The following is a 17,645-nucleotide window of genomic DNA, read 5'->3' as shown; positions in this document are numbered from 1 at the left end:
GCGTGCAAAGGAACAAGCACTCAAGTACCATTTAGGTCATTTTAACAGACCTATGCTATTACTGGCTGAAGCTATATCAGAATTACAATCGTGGACGACCAATATTCAGCATTGCTCCAGTGACATTTTGGTCAGTAAACCTTCAGTTATACTACAAACTGATGCTAGTTCTCAAGGATGGGGAGCTACTTATACCATCTCTAGTTGCGGTGGTAGATGGGATGTTCACGAGTTACCAATTCTTCATTTATATGGTATCAACTACCTGGAGATGCTGGGGGCATTTTATGGGTTGAAGGCTTATTGTGAGAATATGCATAACCTGCATGTTCAACTGCAAATTGATAACACTACAGTGGTGGCATATATTAATCACATGGGTGGAATGTCAGTATCATGTGATAGTTTAGCTAACCTTATTTGGCGCTGGTGTATTGAAAGAAGGATTTGGATTTCAGCTACCTGCCAGGTAGGTTTAACACGGTGGCGGACACTAGGTCACGTAAATTTAATGACAACACAGAATGGATGTTGGATCACAAAGTAATTAACGACATTGTTGCTCGGTATGGAACACCGGATATTGATTTGTTTGCATCTAGGCTTAATCACCAGTTGCCAAAATATGTTGCATGGGAGCCAGACCCAGGGACAGTGGCGATAGGTGCATTCTCGTTACACTGGGGAGGAATGTTCTTTTATGCCTTTCTTCCATTTTGCCTCATCAGCCGGTGCTTGCAAAAAATCAAACAAGATACCGCTTCAGGCATTTTGGTAGTGCCTGACTGGCCTACGCAGCCATGGTTCCCGCTGATGTTGGGAATGATAATAGAACCTTATATGGTTATTAGTAAACACAAAGATTTGCTTATTCATCCCGTGACTCGGGAATCTCACCCTCTGCAATATAGAATCAACTTATTGATTTGCAAAGTTTAAGAAGACTTTTTCTGGGGCTTGGATTATCAGACCGAACCATGGACGTGATCACTGCAGCTTGGCGGGATAGCACCAAGAAGCAGTACATTTCCTACATCAAGAGATGGGAAGTGTTTTGTTTAAATTCTAATATAACGTATAATACGGCACGGATAGCTGATGTCTTAGAGTTTCTTTCAAAATTGTTTTTTGACGAAAGATTAAGTTATAGTGCCATTAACTCTGCCAAAAGTGCTTTGTCATCATACTTGCTGCTGGGATCGGGGCACCACTCTGTTGGGTCTCACCCTTTGATATCCAAATTTATGAAGGGTATCTTTAACATAAATCCTCCCAGGCCCAGGTACACGGAAGTATGGGACGTTAACATTGTGTTAACACTGCTTCGCGGGTGGGCTCCAGCTACATCCTTATCTTTGGTCCGGCTCACATATAAGGTAATTATGCTCATGGCGCTAGTTTCAGCGCAACGCGTCCAATCGTTGCATAAGCTACGGCTGGACAGAACGGTTATGTCTACCAACAAAATAACGTTCTATATAAATGAGCTAATTAAGCAAAGCAGACTGGGGGTGTTAGGTCTAAAGCTGTAATTTTTGGCATATCCTATGGACCGTAGATTGTGTGTTGTCACACATATTCAACAATATTTTAAGGCTACGAAGAACCTTAGAGGCACTGAGCTGGATATGTTCATTAGTCATAAAAAAAACACACATGAGGGTATCAGTGCAGACCATCTCCAGGTGGTTAAGACATGTATTGGCTTGTGCTGGAGTGGACACTGATGTTTTTAAATCTCACTCCACCAGGGCTGCAACAACATCAGCAGCGAGGTTCATGCAGGTTCCGCTGGACCGCATCCTAGCGACAGCAGGATGGTCGAATGAGCGGACTTTCCAAACCTTTTATAATAAGCCGATTGCCAGGCCGGATTCGTTTGCAATCACACAATTTTGAGTTCTGTTGAATAATTTTCTTTTCCCGGATGTAAGGGATCAGTATTATTATTATTATAATTTGTTTATTAAAAGCATCAGCATGTTTTAAATCTATGTCCTGTCTGAATGCACTATCTTTTCAATCATTTCTGGTCAACTGATGCAGTGCGTTTGCATGGATTCGAGTTTGCGGCATGAAATCACAGAGCTTTAAAATCTTCACGTAGTCACTCACGTGACTTCGAAATAAAATAGAAAGATTAAACGAGAACTTACCGTTTGAAGTTTGATCTTTATTTTATGAGAAGTTGCGATGAGGGATTACGTGAAGAAGCCCGCCAGCCCGCATGCGCGGCAACCTTTAAAACAGCGGTGTGAAATCACAGGAGAATTGCTGACCTAATTATAGGAAGATTTGAAGAAAACTAGAACTACCGCACGATCTTTATGAGAATAGGGTTGGGAGTGGAGGGCAAGTAATCCCTCATCTTTCTATTAATTCTGTTAATTATGCCCTCAGTCTTTGCTGGAATGGTCTCCCTCTTTCCCCTGCCAAAACTCCTGATTTTTGGTCCAAAAAATGGCGCCTTCCTGTGGCGACTTTTTGCCAGCAGCTCAACGGAAGAGGATTATTTACAGCTTCAATAAACTCATCTGGATCAGAAAAACGGCAGAAATCGGCGCCGTAACAGACAAGCTGCTGCTGCACTTGAATGCACTAGCGATATCGCGATCTCCCGCAGCTGAGGGAGCCCCCGGCTGCAAGCATTCCCTCGATCGCTGGAGAACACCCGACCCGACGGAGGATCACAGGTACTGTACCTGGAAACACCGGGAAGACCTTCGGAGCCAACGGGCAGGATCTCCCAGCAGCAACGGAGCTGGAGCTGTCGTCTGTGAGGGAACCCCCGTTCGTAACGGAGCTGGAGCTGCTGACTGTGAGGGAATCCCGTTCCAGCGGAGGTTCGCAGAAATAGCAGATACAGTAAGTACAGTACCTGGAAACTAATGGGAGGCCTCCATTGTGTCCGGAAACGTGGACAACGGGCAGGACTTCAGGTCAGACTGAAGCGCAGGGAACTTCGGTCCCCCTCTCCCTACCATCCTCCTGGCCAATGTACAGTCCCTTGAAAATAAAGTGGAGGACTTAAGAACAAGGCTGCTTTACCAAAGGGAGCTGAGGGAATGCTCTGTGTTCTGTTTCACAGAGACATGGCTCACCCCCAGCTCCCCAGACTAAGCAGTCCAGCCTGAAGGTTTCTCCATCCATCGCATGGACCGTACACTGGCATCTGGGAAAGGGAGAGGAGGGGGTGTCTGCCTCATGGTCAACACTGCGTGGTGCTCAGACGTTGCAGTCCTGTCCAACTTCTGCTCTCCACACCTGGAACACCTGGCTGTGAAGTGCCGTCCCTTCTACCTACTGAGGGAATTCACCTCCATCATCCTGACCGTGGTCTACATCCCTCCCCAGGCAGATGTCCATCTGGCACTGGGGGAGCTGCACAGCGTGGTCAATAAGCACCAGACGGCTTACCCTGGGGCATTTACCACCATAGCTGGGGATTTCAACAAAGCCAACATTAAGAAATCGCTCCCTAACTTCCACCAATATGTCTCCTGCAGCAATAGAGGACCAAACACCCTCGACCACTGCTACACGACCATCAAGGATGCCTATCGCGCTATCCCTCGCCCTCACTTCGGTAAATCCGACCACACTGCGGTGCTACTTCTTCCTGCCTACAGGCAGTAATTGCAGAGCGCACCCCCAGAGGTGAGGACTGTACAGAGCTTAACGGGGGGAGGGGGTCTGGAGATACAGAGGTCTACAAGAAGTCCAGATACGACCTTGGTATGCAATCACCTCCCATAAGGCAAAGTCAGTAGGCAGCTCAAATGTCAGCGAAGCATCACTCCCTGACGAGCTCAATGCGTTTTACGCATGCTTTGATAGGAAGAACACTGATGTGCCTTCCCGAGCCCCCATTCGCCGTGATGATATTTCGGTCACAGTCACAGAGGCCGACGTCAGAAGATCCTTCAGAGGGGTGACCCTCGAAAAGAGCCTGGACCTGATGGTATACCCGGTCGTGTTTTAAAAACCTGTGCAGACCAACTGGCTGGAGTTTTTACGGACATTTTCAACCTCTCACTTCTGAGGTCTGAGGTTCCCACCTGCTTTAAAAGGGCATCAATAAAAGGGCCCAAGAAGAGCAAGGTGACGTGCCTCAATGACTATCGACCTGTGGCACTAACGTCTGTGGTGATGAAGTGCTTTGAGAGGCTGATCTCATACCGCCACAACAGATCAACGATGGATGCGATCTCATTGGCTCTCCACTCCGCTCTGGACCACTTGGACAACAAAAACTCATATGTCAGGCTGATTACAGCTCGGCATTTAATCCAATCATCCCCTCCAAGCTGGTTACCAAGCTCTCAGATCTGGGTCTGCACATCCCTCTGCAATTGGATTCTTGACTTCCTCATTCACAGACCACAGTCTGTTCGTATTGGTGGAAATGTGTCATCCTCGATAACAATCAGCACGGGAGCAGCTCAAGGCTGCGTGCTCAGCCCCCTGCAATACTCACTCTATACTCATGACTGCGTAGCCGGACATAGATTAGATTAGATTAGATTAGATTAGATCCTTTAATAATCCTTTACAGGAAATTACAGGGCCACAACAGCTTCAAGACAGACATAACACCACACATTTCCTCAGATAGCTTCCATACTTAATAAGTTAAAATACAATGAATGAATACTAAAAAAGTGCAAAGTTATTTTTGTGCATTGTAAAACCTTATAGCAGCTGGTATACAAGACTTCCTATATCTCTCAGTTTTGCACATTGGTGCAATCAGTCTATGACTGTAGATGCTGCTCTTGATCACCTTCAGGGCGTGGAGTGGGTGAGTGGGGTTGGTCATTATTGAACCCAGTTTGTTCAGAGTTCTGGCCTCTGCCACCTGCTGGACCATTAGTTGCTCAGCCCCGACCACTGAGCCGGCCTTCCTGATCAGCTTATCCAGTCTGTTTTTGTCCGCTATGCGGGCGCCTTCTCCCCAACAGGCCACAGCAAAAAACAGAGCACTGGCCACCACTGAATGGTAGACACTGCACAGCAGGGGTTGGCAGATGTTGAATGACCTTAGCCTCCTTAAGAAATACAGTCGACTTTGTCCCTTCCTGTTCACCGCCTCCATGACTCTTCCAGTCTAGCTCACTGTCAAGCTGCACACCAAGGTACCTGTGGTTGGCGACCATCTCCACCTCAGTGCCCCTGATGGTGATTGGTGTTGGTTGAGTCCTCTTCCTCCCCCTCCTGAAATCCACAACTATCTCCTTCGTTTTTGTGGTGTTGAGATGGAGGTTATTGTGTGCACTCCACTCCACAAAGTTGTTTATTGAACTCCATCATCAAGTTCGCCGACGACACCACTGTTGTGGGACGTATCACTGATGGGGACGAGTCAGAGTATAGAAGTGAGATCGACCGATTGACAAAATGGTGCCAGCACAATAACCTGACTCTCAACATCAGCAAAACCAAGGAACTGATTGTGGACTTTGGAAGGGGTAGGATGGGGACCCCCAGTCCCGTTTATATCAACGGGTCGATGGTGGAAAGGGTCAAAAACTTCAAATTCCTGGGCGTGCATATTTCCAAAGATCTCTCCTGGTCCCAGAACACTGATGCAATCATAAAGAAAGCACATCAGCACCTCTACTTCCTGAGACGATTACGGAGAGTCGGTATGTCAAGGCGGACTCTCTCTAACTTCTACAGGTGCACACTAGAGAGCATGCTGACTGGTTGCATCGTGGCTTGGTACGGCAACCTGAGCGTCCAGGAGCGGAAGAGGCTGCAAAAAGTTGTAAACACTGCCCAGTCCATCATCGGCTCTGACCTCCCTAACATCGAGGGGATCTATCGCAGTCGCTGCCTCAAAAAGGCTGCCAGCATCACCAAGGACCCACACCACCCTGGCCACACACTCTGCTCTCTACTGCCATCAGGTAGAAGGTACAGGAGCCTGAAATCTGCCACATCCAGTTTCAGGAACATCTTCTTCCCCACAGCCATCAGACACAACTTCAAACAAACTCAGAACTATAACAGCCTAGTGCACTTTATCCGTTTATTTATGTGTATATATATATATATATATTCTATGGTATATGGACACACTGATCTGATCTGTATTTATGCCTACAATATTCTGTTGTGCTGCAGCAAGCAGGATTTTCATTGTCCTATCTAGGACACATGACAATAAACTCTCTTGACTTGATTTGATTTTCCCTACAGTCCTGAAGGATGATCATTTTTCCCTTTCCAAGCTTTGGACTTTCTCTCCCTTCTGCCTCAATTGCTGACTTTCTTTCCAAAAGGAAAGCCGTAATAACATCCTTGCTCACATTGCCTGTTAAAATTTCTTATGGGGCTCAAGATTCCGTATGATCTAATTTGAGAATTTACCTTCAGGTTTATGTCCCTTCAGCTGGATGTTCAAAAGACGAAGTTAAAGTACAAAATTAGTTAGTTTGTGCTCTACGAATCTGACTCTATGACACTCAATCTATGGTTTGCAGAAATGGAAGTCATCTGGTCAATTTTAACTGGGTAGTTTTCATGAAGTGCTAAGATTGAAGCCCAAATCCTTAGGTACTTTGACAATTGATAAAAATATATAAAAACATAATTTAGATGGTAATATCAGTGCAGTTTTCAAAGGAATCATAATATTGGGACCAAATAAGAAGCACAATCATTTTTAACATTCCTGTGAATTTTCTAGCAATATTGGTATGTTTTTATGGTCAGTGTTACATTTATGGTACAAAAAAGCTTCCATTTTCATCACGATTAAATGAATTGGTGTCACAGATGAACAAATTCTCCAGTTACTTACTGATCGTTTCCTTGGAGTGAAGATTCAGAAGTCAACCACTCAGGTTTCCTGAAGGAAGCCAAAGTAGGTTTCAGGGACATGTCACCAAAAGTCAATAAATCTGTCAGCAAAATGGAAAAAAAAAGCATTTATATTAGTGCTATTGTTATTGCTAAATGAATCTATAACAATATGTGAAAAATGATTCAATTCCTCTTCCTTTGGCAATTTAGCAATGAAGCAGGTAAACCTTCCATCATTGTGAATTGGAATAGGTCCTCTCATATTGGAACACATTAAGAATATCACATTTTTGCATCCACTCTCTACATACTAAGGGCAATTTACAGAAGCCAATGTGTAGAGGCTTTTCACTGTACCTTAGTACATATGATTGGTGTCTGGATGTTACAAGCCTTGCTGCAATGTGAAAAACATTGAGCCATTGTGGAAGTATTATATTTTTAGCTACAGGAGCATTACCTGGCAGACCCCCTCTCTTTGCCAACTTCACATAGTCAGAATCAGAGTCAAATACAACATTACGGCGACCTCGGAATCGTTCCTCGCCAGTTGTCATGTATCCAAGACCAGGCATCAGTGACGTTTCGCGTTGTTTATTATTGGAATTTTCATCTTTTAATTGTGACATGGTTTTCAATTGTTCTGTATAAAAAATGAAGCATATTTTCAAAAAATGTTAAATGTTCTTCACATGACATTTTCCTTCCAGGTTTGTTTGATTAGAAGTAGCAAATGACATTTATAATCTGCCTTAATAACTGGTTGCCAACTTTAATGGTTGCCAACTTTTCTGTTGACACTTTTGTTGGGATTTAAAACCTAAGCGAAACTTTGCTTCAACTCTGGCTGGTTGGGAAGTTCAGATAATGATCCACCCCTGTTTATGACCAATTATCTCGTGTGTCTATTTAAATAATTGTGTGCACTAGGAAATATATTCTACTCAAGGGAATAAATTTTTAAAAGTAGATTTCTGGCATTTGGAACTACATAGCCACAGAGTACAAGAATCTCCTTCTCCTGTTCTTTGCAAAATCATTATTTTTGTTTAAATGGGGTAGTGGGCTGACTCTTTAATCATTAAGCATGTCATGGTAAAGCTGGATGTTAGGAGGTTGCAGGGTTTTGGGGTACCAGGGTTACAATGACACAGGTGAGGTATAAGGCAACTTAGAGCTGATTGACATATTCTATTGAAATAGCCAGAACATGTCAAAGGCAAGACAGCACAACACCATTCAACATATATTCAACCTCTCAGAATTGTATTTAACTAAACTCTTCAGTGAAATTATTTAAATAAGATTAGTAGTAAGATTTAGGAAATTCAATAATTTTCAGAAGATGCCAAAAGGTTACTACTTCTTCTCCCTGCTCCCTAAAGGTACAGAAGCTTGAAAGTGCATAACACCAGACTCAAGAACAGCTTCTTCCTCTCTGTTATTAGGCTTCTGAATGGTCATAGAAACATAGAAACATAGAAAATAGGTGCAGGAGGAGGCCATTCGGCCCTTCGAGCCAGCACCGCCATTCATTGTGATCATAGCTGATCATCCCCAATCAATAACCCAATAGCCTGCCTTCTCCCCATATCCCTTGATTCCACTAGCCCCTAGAGCTCTATTTAACTCTCTCTTAAATCCATCCAGTGATTTGGCCTCCACCTCCCTCTGTGGCAGGGAATTCCACAAATTCACAACTCTCTGGGTGAAAAAGTTTTTTCTCACCTCAGTCTTAAATGGCCTCCCCTTTATCCTAAGACTGTGCCCCTTGGTTCTGGACTCGCCCAACATTGGGAACATTTTTCCTGCATCTAGCTTGTCCAGTCCTTTTATAATTTTATATGTTTCTATAAGGTCCTTCTATAAACTATTGTGCTGACCAATTCTCCTCTACCCCATTGCAGACATTGGACTTTGTCTATGGAACTGGTGAACGCTATCTTCTCCTTTGTTCTATCTATTGTACTTGAGTTTGGCTTGAATATATTTATGTATAGTGTTATCTGATCTGTTTCGATAGCATGCAAAACAAAGCTTTTCACTGCACCTTGATACATGTGACAATAATAAACCTAAAGCTGAACATGGGAAGAGGAACATTATTTTCAAAGCTTACACATATAGAATGGCCTTAGAGTTGAAACACAAAGTGCTTCCAACCCCTACATTAATTATTTACTTTCTGTAGGGATTGCTATATATGGGGAAATCAATGAAAGAGAGGAAAAGAACATTAATTACTCCAAACTACAGCTGACTCATCCAGATTCACTTCAACAGTAGATTTTATGGCTGAAATTATTTAAATGTGTAGCAGAATTAAGAAAAACCTATAATTTGATCTAATTCCACTTTTAATTATTCTCCGTTGTTTTCTCATTATGTTAGCTGTTGGCTTGGATTGTTGTGTTAGAAAAATCTCTTTCTTTCACTGGGTATGTGCAGCATGTATATGTGCAGAAAAGGAATATGCTGACTCTCAAATATTGACTCAGCATGCTTTCAATCATCTTGTGGGAAAAAAATCAGGACTGAAGGCAATAAAATAATTTTTCTGTTAATTCACAACCTGCTTATTCTATTACTGAATCGCAGCATAAATGAGATTGATACGGTCACTTGACAGCAACATAATACATTACATGCAATCTATTCTAAGAGTGTTACTAAATATAGCTTTTTCTGCTGACTTACTGCAGAATTTGGAATGCTTTTAAATCAATCGGACATGGATGGATTACTTGCGACTTATAGGATGAGGGTCTGGGTTTAGATATTGTAAATTCCTAGTATTCATGAAATTCTGAAGCTCTGTTTGTAATCCAATTGATTGTTTCAAACACTAGTCAACACTATTAGAGAACAATGGTGCATTCTCTCTCAAATAATGTGAACACAGTAATTTTTTTATGCCTGGATTTGAATAGCCCAGTCCAGGCACCAACACAATAAAATACAAGTACACTGTCAGCGCTGTGAGTAGATCACGTTGTTTATGGGAAACAGTCACAGACCCTTCACAATTAACTAAATTCTTCAAAACGTAAAAATATAAAAGCATTGTTGTGTGCCTGTCCCACTTTTCATGATATCAGAACAGAAAACTTTATTTTATACAAAGGGTGGTGGGTGTATGCAACGAGCTGCTGGAGGAGGCAGTTGAGGTAGGTACTACCACAATGTTTAAGAAACATTTAGACAGATACATGGATAGGATAGGTTTAGAAGGATATGGGCCAAATGCAGGCAGGTGAGACTAGTATATATGGGATGTTGGTCAGCGTGGGCAAGTTGGGACAAAGGGCCTGTTTTCACGCTGTGTGACTCTATGACTCTCTAAACACAGATGAAAGTATACAAAATAGGCACAGGAATAAGCCAAATTCTCCTTTAGTCTACTTTGTTATTTAATAGGCCAAACAAAGCTGTCTCTGGTTGGAGTTGTGAAGGCAAAAATCGCTTGCATCCGCTGCTAGGTAAGTAAGTCCTGGATGTATGCAAATACAGGAGCCAATAGTTCAAGGATTCCCCAACATCATTAGACGGGTGAGATGAGAGAAGACTGGAGGTTGGTTTACATTGTGCCTCAATAGAAGTACATGGATAGGAAAGGTGTAGAAGGATATGGGCCAAAAGTGGACAAATGAGACTTGTTTAGATCGGGCACCTTGGTTGGCATGGATGAGTTTGGCCTGTTTCCGTGCTGTATGACTCTATGACTCTATAACATTACACTGAGGAATCTGTCTCTCAGTTAGTTCACCGACCAGGCCTGTGGACTTCCTGCCCTGGGGAATAGTTATGACAGTGTAAAAAGTAAGTTCACTTTTATTGCATACTTTAATTTATTTTAATCCTGTTGTAGCATCAATGTGTTTGAAATTACGTAATTTAACTTTTATTTTCCAACTTTTGACAATTCTTTTTTAATTATATGAAGCAAATTTAAAAGCTTTGAAATGTCTCTATGTATCAGCTCAGACCAGGTGTCGGGGAAGGAATGGTATGTTATGGAGTGCTGGTAGTTCGAGTCCCTATCAATGGTGATGTGATAGATGGACCTAGAAGATTAGTGTGCCTTGTTGAGGAGGAGTTGGGTTGGTGCAGGGAGTGGGTGAGGTTTTGGAGGAAGAAATCAATAATGCGCTGATCTGCACAACCAATATCACCCCTGACTCTAACTACCATTCCTGGTAATGTTATAGTCATACAGCATGGAAACAGATCCTTCAGCTTGACTCATCCATGCAATCCCTTCAGCCTGACTCATCCACTCATCCCTGGCGCAAGATGCATGGAATACCAACCTTTCTCCAGGCTTCCCTAAGCCTTCATTATTTTTCTATTTTTTTGTAGTCTTATATAGAGGGTCACCATTGTTTTAGCATTTGTTTTCATTATGAAGGGACTTTGGCATGTGTTCCACGTGTACATGGAGTGTGTGAGGTTGCAGCCCCTGTTCCAATACCTGAAGGGGCAGCTCTCCTTGCCTTCTGGCTGCACTTCACACCCACCATCTTCATCTTTGGACACCCTGTGAGTAGGGGAGAGGGTAGGGCTGAAGATTTCCTGGATTGGTTGCTCCTGGGCCTGGCCAAGCTGACCATCCGTGAGTCACGGCGCCAGGCGGAAGAGGGCTGCCTGCCCCTTTTCCGGAGTTACGTTCGCGCCTGGGTGGTTTTAGAAAGTGACTACACGCTGTCCACAGGTGCCCTGGGGAATTTGCGGGACTGCTGGGCACCACGGGGGGTGAAATGCATCCTTAATAAGGATGGTGATATAGTTGTATAATAGTTTATTTAGTATATTTGTTTGACTTGTATTATGGTGGTGGGTTTTGTTTTAATTTTTTTTGTACTGTACATATTATTGTAAATAATTGATTAAATTATTTTTGGTAAAAAGAAACAAGGTTAGGGAACTGCAAGAGCGAAGTGAGTTTTATGGCACGTGCGTAAAGCAATCAGTATGTCGTTTACTTAAATTGCCTCGTTATTTTAGTCAACATAATTTTTTTCTGGTCTTTTATTCTTTTGGGGCAGAATTATTGATAGTTGTATAAAACCCATTCCACAGGCGTCCAACTGAAATTAAAATGTTATTGAGATTTTCTTGAATAGTCAGATGCATACAGTGTTGGAATGAAATTGAAAAGATTAAGTAATTGTGATGGTTTGCCAATCACCCATAAATATTACAGAGAGTCAAAGCAATTAGAATGATAGTGCAGTGTGGTTGCTCAGAGCATGCTGAGCACACACCAGGAAAACTCTTCTCAGTATACATTTCTTATTCTTGTGCAGACCAAAAAAAACAAAATGCTGGAGGAACAGACGATGTTTTGGATGGGACCCTTCAGATTGATGGGACAGAGGGTAGAACGCTGTAAAAGAGAGGCAGGGGAGGGGCAAAGCTTGGCAAGTGATAGGTGGATACAGGGAAGGATGTGAGATTGGCAGATGGGTGGAGATGGTGACATGGGCTGGAGGTGAAATTGAGCCAAAAGGGTGTCAGATAAGGAAGTAGAACGAAATGTAAAGCTGGAGGGAGGGATATAGGTGACAGGGGACAAGAGGGAAAGGGGAAAGGGAGGGGGGGATAATGGGGAAAGTGAGTTTCCAAATAGGGAGAGGTGGGAGACGAGTGGCAGGAGGGTGACAGGGATGTTGGGAGAAAGGTCCACACTGGGATAGGGGGGAGATGGGATATAAGAAGGGTGGGGTCAGGAAGTTTTACTGGAAACTGGAAAATTCAATGGTAATGCTGTTGGGTTTGTATGGAAATTAGGTACTGTTCTTCCAGTATGCCTCAGTGTGTGACAAATTGAGAAAGCTTAGCATCAAATAGCTGAGCAGTTCATTGAATCGCACTGTGACTCATAATTAAAACATTGTTTCCTGACAGGAATTTTCTGATGCATGTGCCTATTTCAGCTTCTCATACTCCAAAAGGAGCATTTCACTATCATTGATGCAATTCTATGCATACTGTGTTATGTAGCAATTTCCCAATGCTTGCTTCCCAAGACACAACCAAAGTACCAGTGTAATTTTTGAAAACTAGTATATCAAGTAGAATTATAGTGTTTTGGGCATTTAAGCATAAAAATAGAGTTGCCTGATCAAATTTCTGGATATAAAACTGATATAATAGGAAGAAATTATTAATTATATACAGTGCATCCAAAAAGTATTGAGACCCCTTCACCTTTTCCACATTTTGTTACGTTACAACCTTATTCAAAAATTAATTAAATTACCTTTTTTATCATTAATCTACACACAATACCCCATAATAAAAAAAGCGAAAACAGGTGTTTAGAAATTTTTGCAAAGTAATTAAGAAGAAATAACTGAATTATCAGATTTACATAAGTATTCAGACCCTTTACTCAATACTTTGTTGAGGCACCTTTGGCAGCGATTACAGCCTCAAGTCTTCTTGGGTATGATGCTACAAGCTTGGCACCCCTGTATTTGGGTAATTTCTCCCATTCTTTCTCTGCAGATCCTCTCAAGCTCTGTCAGGTTGGATGGGGAGCGTCGATACACAGCTATTTTCATGCCCCTCCAGAGATGTTCGATCGGGTTCACGTCTGGGCTCTGGCTGGGCCACTCAAGGACATTCACAGACTTGTCATGAAGCCACTCCTGTGTTGTCTTAGCTGTGTGCTTAGGGTCATTGCCCTGTTGGAAGATGAACCTCCACCCCAGTCTGAGGTCCAGAATGCTCTGGAGCAGGTTTTGATCAAGGATCTCTCTGTACTTTGCTCCGTTCATCTTTCCCTCGATCCTGACTAGTCTCCCAGTTCCTGCCGCATAAAAACATCCCCACAGCATGATGCTGCCACCACCATGCTTCACCGTAGGTATGGTATTAGCCAGGTGATGAGCAGTGCCTGGATTCCTCCAGATGTGACGCTTGGCATTCAGGCCAAAGAGTTCAATCTTGGTTTCATCAGACCAGAGAATCATGTTTCTCATGGTCTGAGAGTCCTTTAGGTGTCCTTTGGCAAACTCCAAGCTGGCTGTCATGTGCCTTTTACTGAGGAGTGGCTTCCGTCTGGCCTCTCTACCATAAAGACCTGATTGGTGGAGTGCTGCAGATATAGCTGTCCATCTCCACAAAGGCACTCTGGAGCTCTGTCAGAGTGACCACCGGGTTCTTGGTCACCTCCCTGACCAAGGCCCTTCTTCCCCGATTGCTCAGTTTGGCTGAGTGGCCAGCTATGAAGTGTCCTGGTGGTTCCAAAGTTCTTCCATTTAAGAATGACGGAGGCCACTGTGCTCTTCGGGACCTGCAATGCTGCAGAAATTGTTTTATACCCTTTCCCAGATCTGTGTCTCGACACAATCCTGTCTCGGAGGTCTACGGACAATTCCTTCGTTTTCATGGCTTGATTTTTGCTCTGACACGCACTGTCAACTGTGGGACCTTATATAGACAGGTGTGCCTTTCCAAATCATGTACAATCAATTTAATTTACCACTGATGGACTCCAATCAAGTTGTAGAAACATCTCAAGTATAATCAATGGAAATAGGATGAACCTAAGCTCAATTTTGAGTGTCATAGCAAAGAGTCTGAATACTTATGTAAATGTGATATTTCAGTTATTTCTTTTAATTACTTTGAGTGGCAAGGGTATCATGTATAATGATATTTCTGTAAACACTACCAAATATAACCCAATGTATGTATAGCGGTTGAGAAGGTCAGAATAATCTTTGCACAGTTCTAGTTTTGTATATATTTTTCTGAATAAAATTTATTTTGATTTAAAAAAATGAGTACATGCTGAGGGATTCGCTGAAGCTTGATGCAGCCAATGTCAAGGCTCTGTGGGGGAGGACCTCATTCTAGGGACCATTCACCGTGGGGCATTGAGGGGTAGAGTTGGTGGAGACAGCCCTCAAACAAGGGAAGGGATATCACCCCAGGGGGCCACAAGAGTGGGAATGGTGCTTGTTTTAGGGATAGTTGTGCACACTACCAAATATAAGACTAATGAATGTATGGACACTTTTTGCTCTGTTCTTGTTTTGTATATGTATATATATTTTTATTATTTTGAATAAAGTTTATTTTTGAAATAATAAAGAAATTGCAGTCCAAAAACTGTATGGTTAAAAACAAAGGCAAATCATCTTTTTTCCTTAAACAGTCAACCATAATGGTTTCTCTTCAACACTGCTGGAGGTTTCAATATTATTAAATTCCCTCCGTTAGTGCTAATCCATTACGATATACAATGAATATATAATTAAAAGTTAATTGGCAAAATATGATAATTGGAACATTCTTTGGTAATGACGCTATTAATAATGCTCACAAATGAAGTGAGATGTTATATTTTAGATCACATTATGATACATTAAAGATTTACTTATTCTAACAAAATTTAATTTCACCACTGTGTTAATGGGATTGAAATAGATATATGGACCAATGCATTCTGAAACTACTTACCAGATTGATCAATGATTTTACAGTCATTCATTATTCTCCTTCAATTGATGATAGATTAATCTGAAACTACACAAATTAATGTTTTGTTAATCATACAATTCTTAGTTTATTTGCATTTTAATTCTAGATCCCCAAGAAACAATCCGTACGCAGGTTTACCTATAACATTAAATTATTTATTTAGGTTTCATATACATTGCACATGCAAACAGAGGCTCCCTTTGCAATGAGAGATCAGGGCATTTACTTAAGACTGAATTAATGTATTCTCTTTTTGATACATATACAAATGTATTCATAAGAAGCAGATGCAGGAGTAAGAAATTCAGCCCTGCTCTGTCATTCAATAAAGCCATGGCTGATCCTCCACATCAGTACCACTTATTTGTATTAATCCAATATCTACTGGTTGTCTGAATATTTAAAAAAAAAACTATACTTCCCATCCCCATACTGAACTCTCTGTCCTGGGCCTCCTTCATTGCCAGCGTGATGTTGCTTGCAAACTGGAGGAATAGCACCGCATATTCCATTTGGATAGCTTACAACCCAATGATATGAACACTGAATTCTCCAAAATTAATTAAGTAACCTACAAACAACCTTCCCCCCCCCCACACACACACTATTTCCCCCCTCTCTTCCCTGTGCCCAACCTGGATCACACCCATTTCTCCCTTTCACCCCTCAACGTTGCCTTCCTCCTTTCCACCTTCATCCCATCCACTGTATTCATATTCCATGTTTCTTCGAAACTGATCTTCTTATCTCGATTTTTTATCTTTTCGTATCTGGCCTTTGTCCATCCATCTCCCAGTCAACTCCCATCCATCTCAGCTGTATCCACATCACATGCAGGGCTTAGTCCTGCTCCCACCTCTCTTCTAGCTTTCTGTCCTCCCCCCCCCCCACTACAATTGTGGCGCCTTCACGCCCACGTTGGTTTTGCGTACAGCCAGTTACCTCTGGCGACTCGCCAGTAGCCTCACAAGAAGGTCCAGCCACAAGAGCTCAATAACAACTCCAAGATCAGACGCGCTAATTGGCCTTATCTGCACACGGGTTATGATCAGTGAGAATTAAGATAAAAAGGGGCTTCTGGAATAAACGACACACACAAGGTGTCTGGCTCAGCTAAGTGTCGTTTGGTCTTTACTTTCCACACAATCAGTCTGAAGAGTCACGACCCATAATGTCACCTGATAGCAAGAGAGTCTGGCTTCTCGGACCCTAGTGAGAAAACCCTTCAGGGCACTTCTTCAAAAGGGTCATCGGGAAGGGTGCCAACCCTAAACGTCACCTAACCATGTTTTCCAGAATGCTGCCTGACCTGCTGAATTACTCCAGCACATTGTATCTTTTTCTTTAAACCAGCACCTGCAGTTCTTCGTGTCTACTAATCAGAGGATATATCTATATTTCAAACCACATGAACATTTTCTTTATTTCAATGAGATTACCTCTCATTCTTCTAAGTTCTGGGGAGGCTAGTCCAGTCTCTCTTCATATGTTAAATGCACCATCTCATGAATCTCTATACACTGTTCCCTCAGTTGCATGGTCATCATGTGTCCGTTAGAGAGATTAGGGAGATCCATGCACAGGGACATGCAGGTCCCTCTGAACACTTGCACCCTTTAATCTCTCACCATTTAAGAAAAATACTCCAGTTTTCTGTTTTTCACTTTACTTTGTTCCATATTCCATTGTCCATGTGTTCATCCATTTGTTTAATCTGTCAACCTTTTCTAAAGTATCTCTGTATCTCATTCACAACCAATACTGCCACGCAGCTTTGCATTATCTGCAACCCTTCACGTATTACATTTGACCACTTCATCAAGATCATGGATATAGCATCTAAACAAGCAGGATCTACTAGGTTTCCAAACCTGAAAATGGCCCCTTTAAATCTCCTTTATGTTTTCTATCTGTTAAGCAATCTACAAAACACACTGGTATTAAATCTCCAATCCTATGAGGTCTCACTTTGTTTAATAATATCTTGTGTGGCACCTTATTGAAGGCATTCTGATGGTCCAAATTAACTATATATTTTATTCATTTGCAGGATCTGAATCGCACTGCCATGGCGAAAATTTATTGTCCATCCGTAATTGTCCTTGAACCACCATTTTCCACAACTCCCTGAACAGCTGCAGTCTTTCTGGTGCAGGTACTTTCATAGCTTTATTGGGCTTAACTCTGTGACAATGAAGAATGTGCAACTTAAAGTAATCTGCATGTGTTCTCGTGCATCTGTTGCTATTGGCCTTCTTAGATGTAGAGGTCGAGGGATCTTTCTGAATAGCTCAGTGCATCTTACAGCTGTGTCATGCACTGCAGCCACCAGGTGAAGGTAATAG

General features: G+C 42.3%; 1 protein-coding gene and 1 long non-coding RNA gene across 7 annotated transcripts in view; one reads left to right on the top strand and one right to left on the bottom strand.

Moving 5' to 3' along the window:
- Positions 1-17,645, bottom strand: part of LOC116975247 (uncharacterized protein C7orf57 homolog) — a 93,756-nt gene that overhangs the window by 46,675 nt on the left and 29,436 nt on the right. For all 6 annotated transcript variants that reach the window (XM_033024081.1, XM_033024079.1, XM_033024082.1 and 3 more), the window contains 3 exons: positions 15,280-15,345; positions 7,268-7,450; positions 6,806-6,905 (listed from right to left, as the gene is read on the bottom strand). In XM_033024081.1, coding sequence (XP_032879972.1) covers positions 6,806-6,905; positions 7,268-7,450; positions 15,280-15,310 — 314 coding nt within the window. In that variant the 5' untranslated portion in view covers positions 15,311-15,345. The remainder of the gene's footprint in view (positions 1-6,805; positions 6,906-7,267; positions 7,451-15,279; positions 15,346-17,645) is intronic.
- Positions 1-17,645, top strand: part of LOC116975248 — a 65,066-nt gene that overhangs the window by 27,401 nt on the left and 20,020 nt on the right. The window contains exon 2 of the long non-coding RNA XR_004412575.1: positions 17,351-17,455. This is a non-coding gene — a long non-coding RNA (uncharacterized LOC116975248). The remainder of the gene's footprint in view (positions 1-17,350; positions 17,456-17,645) is intronic.

This window comes from Amblyraja radiata, chromosome 7 (genome assembly GCF_010909765.2).
Source record: "Amblyraja radiata isolate CabotCenter1 chromosome 7, sAmbRad1.1.pri, whole genome shotgun sequence".
Taxonomy (NCBI): Eukaryota; Metazoa; Chordata; class Chondrichthyes; order Rajiformes; family Rajidae; genus Amblyraja; species Amblyraja radiata.
Note: the sequence above shows the minus strand (reverse complement) of the source record. Positions and strands in the feature narration are given on the sequence as shown.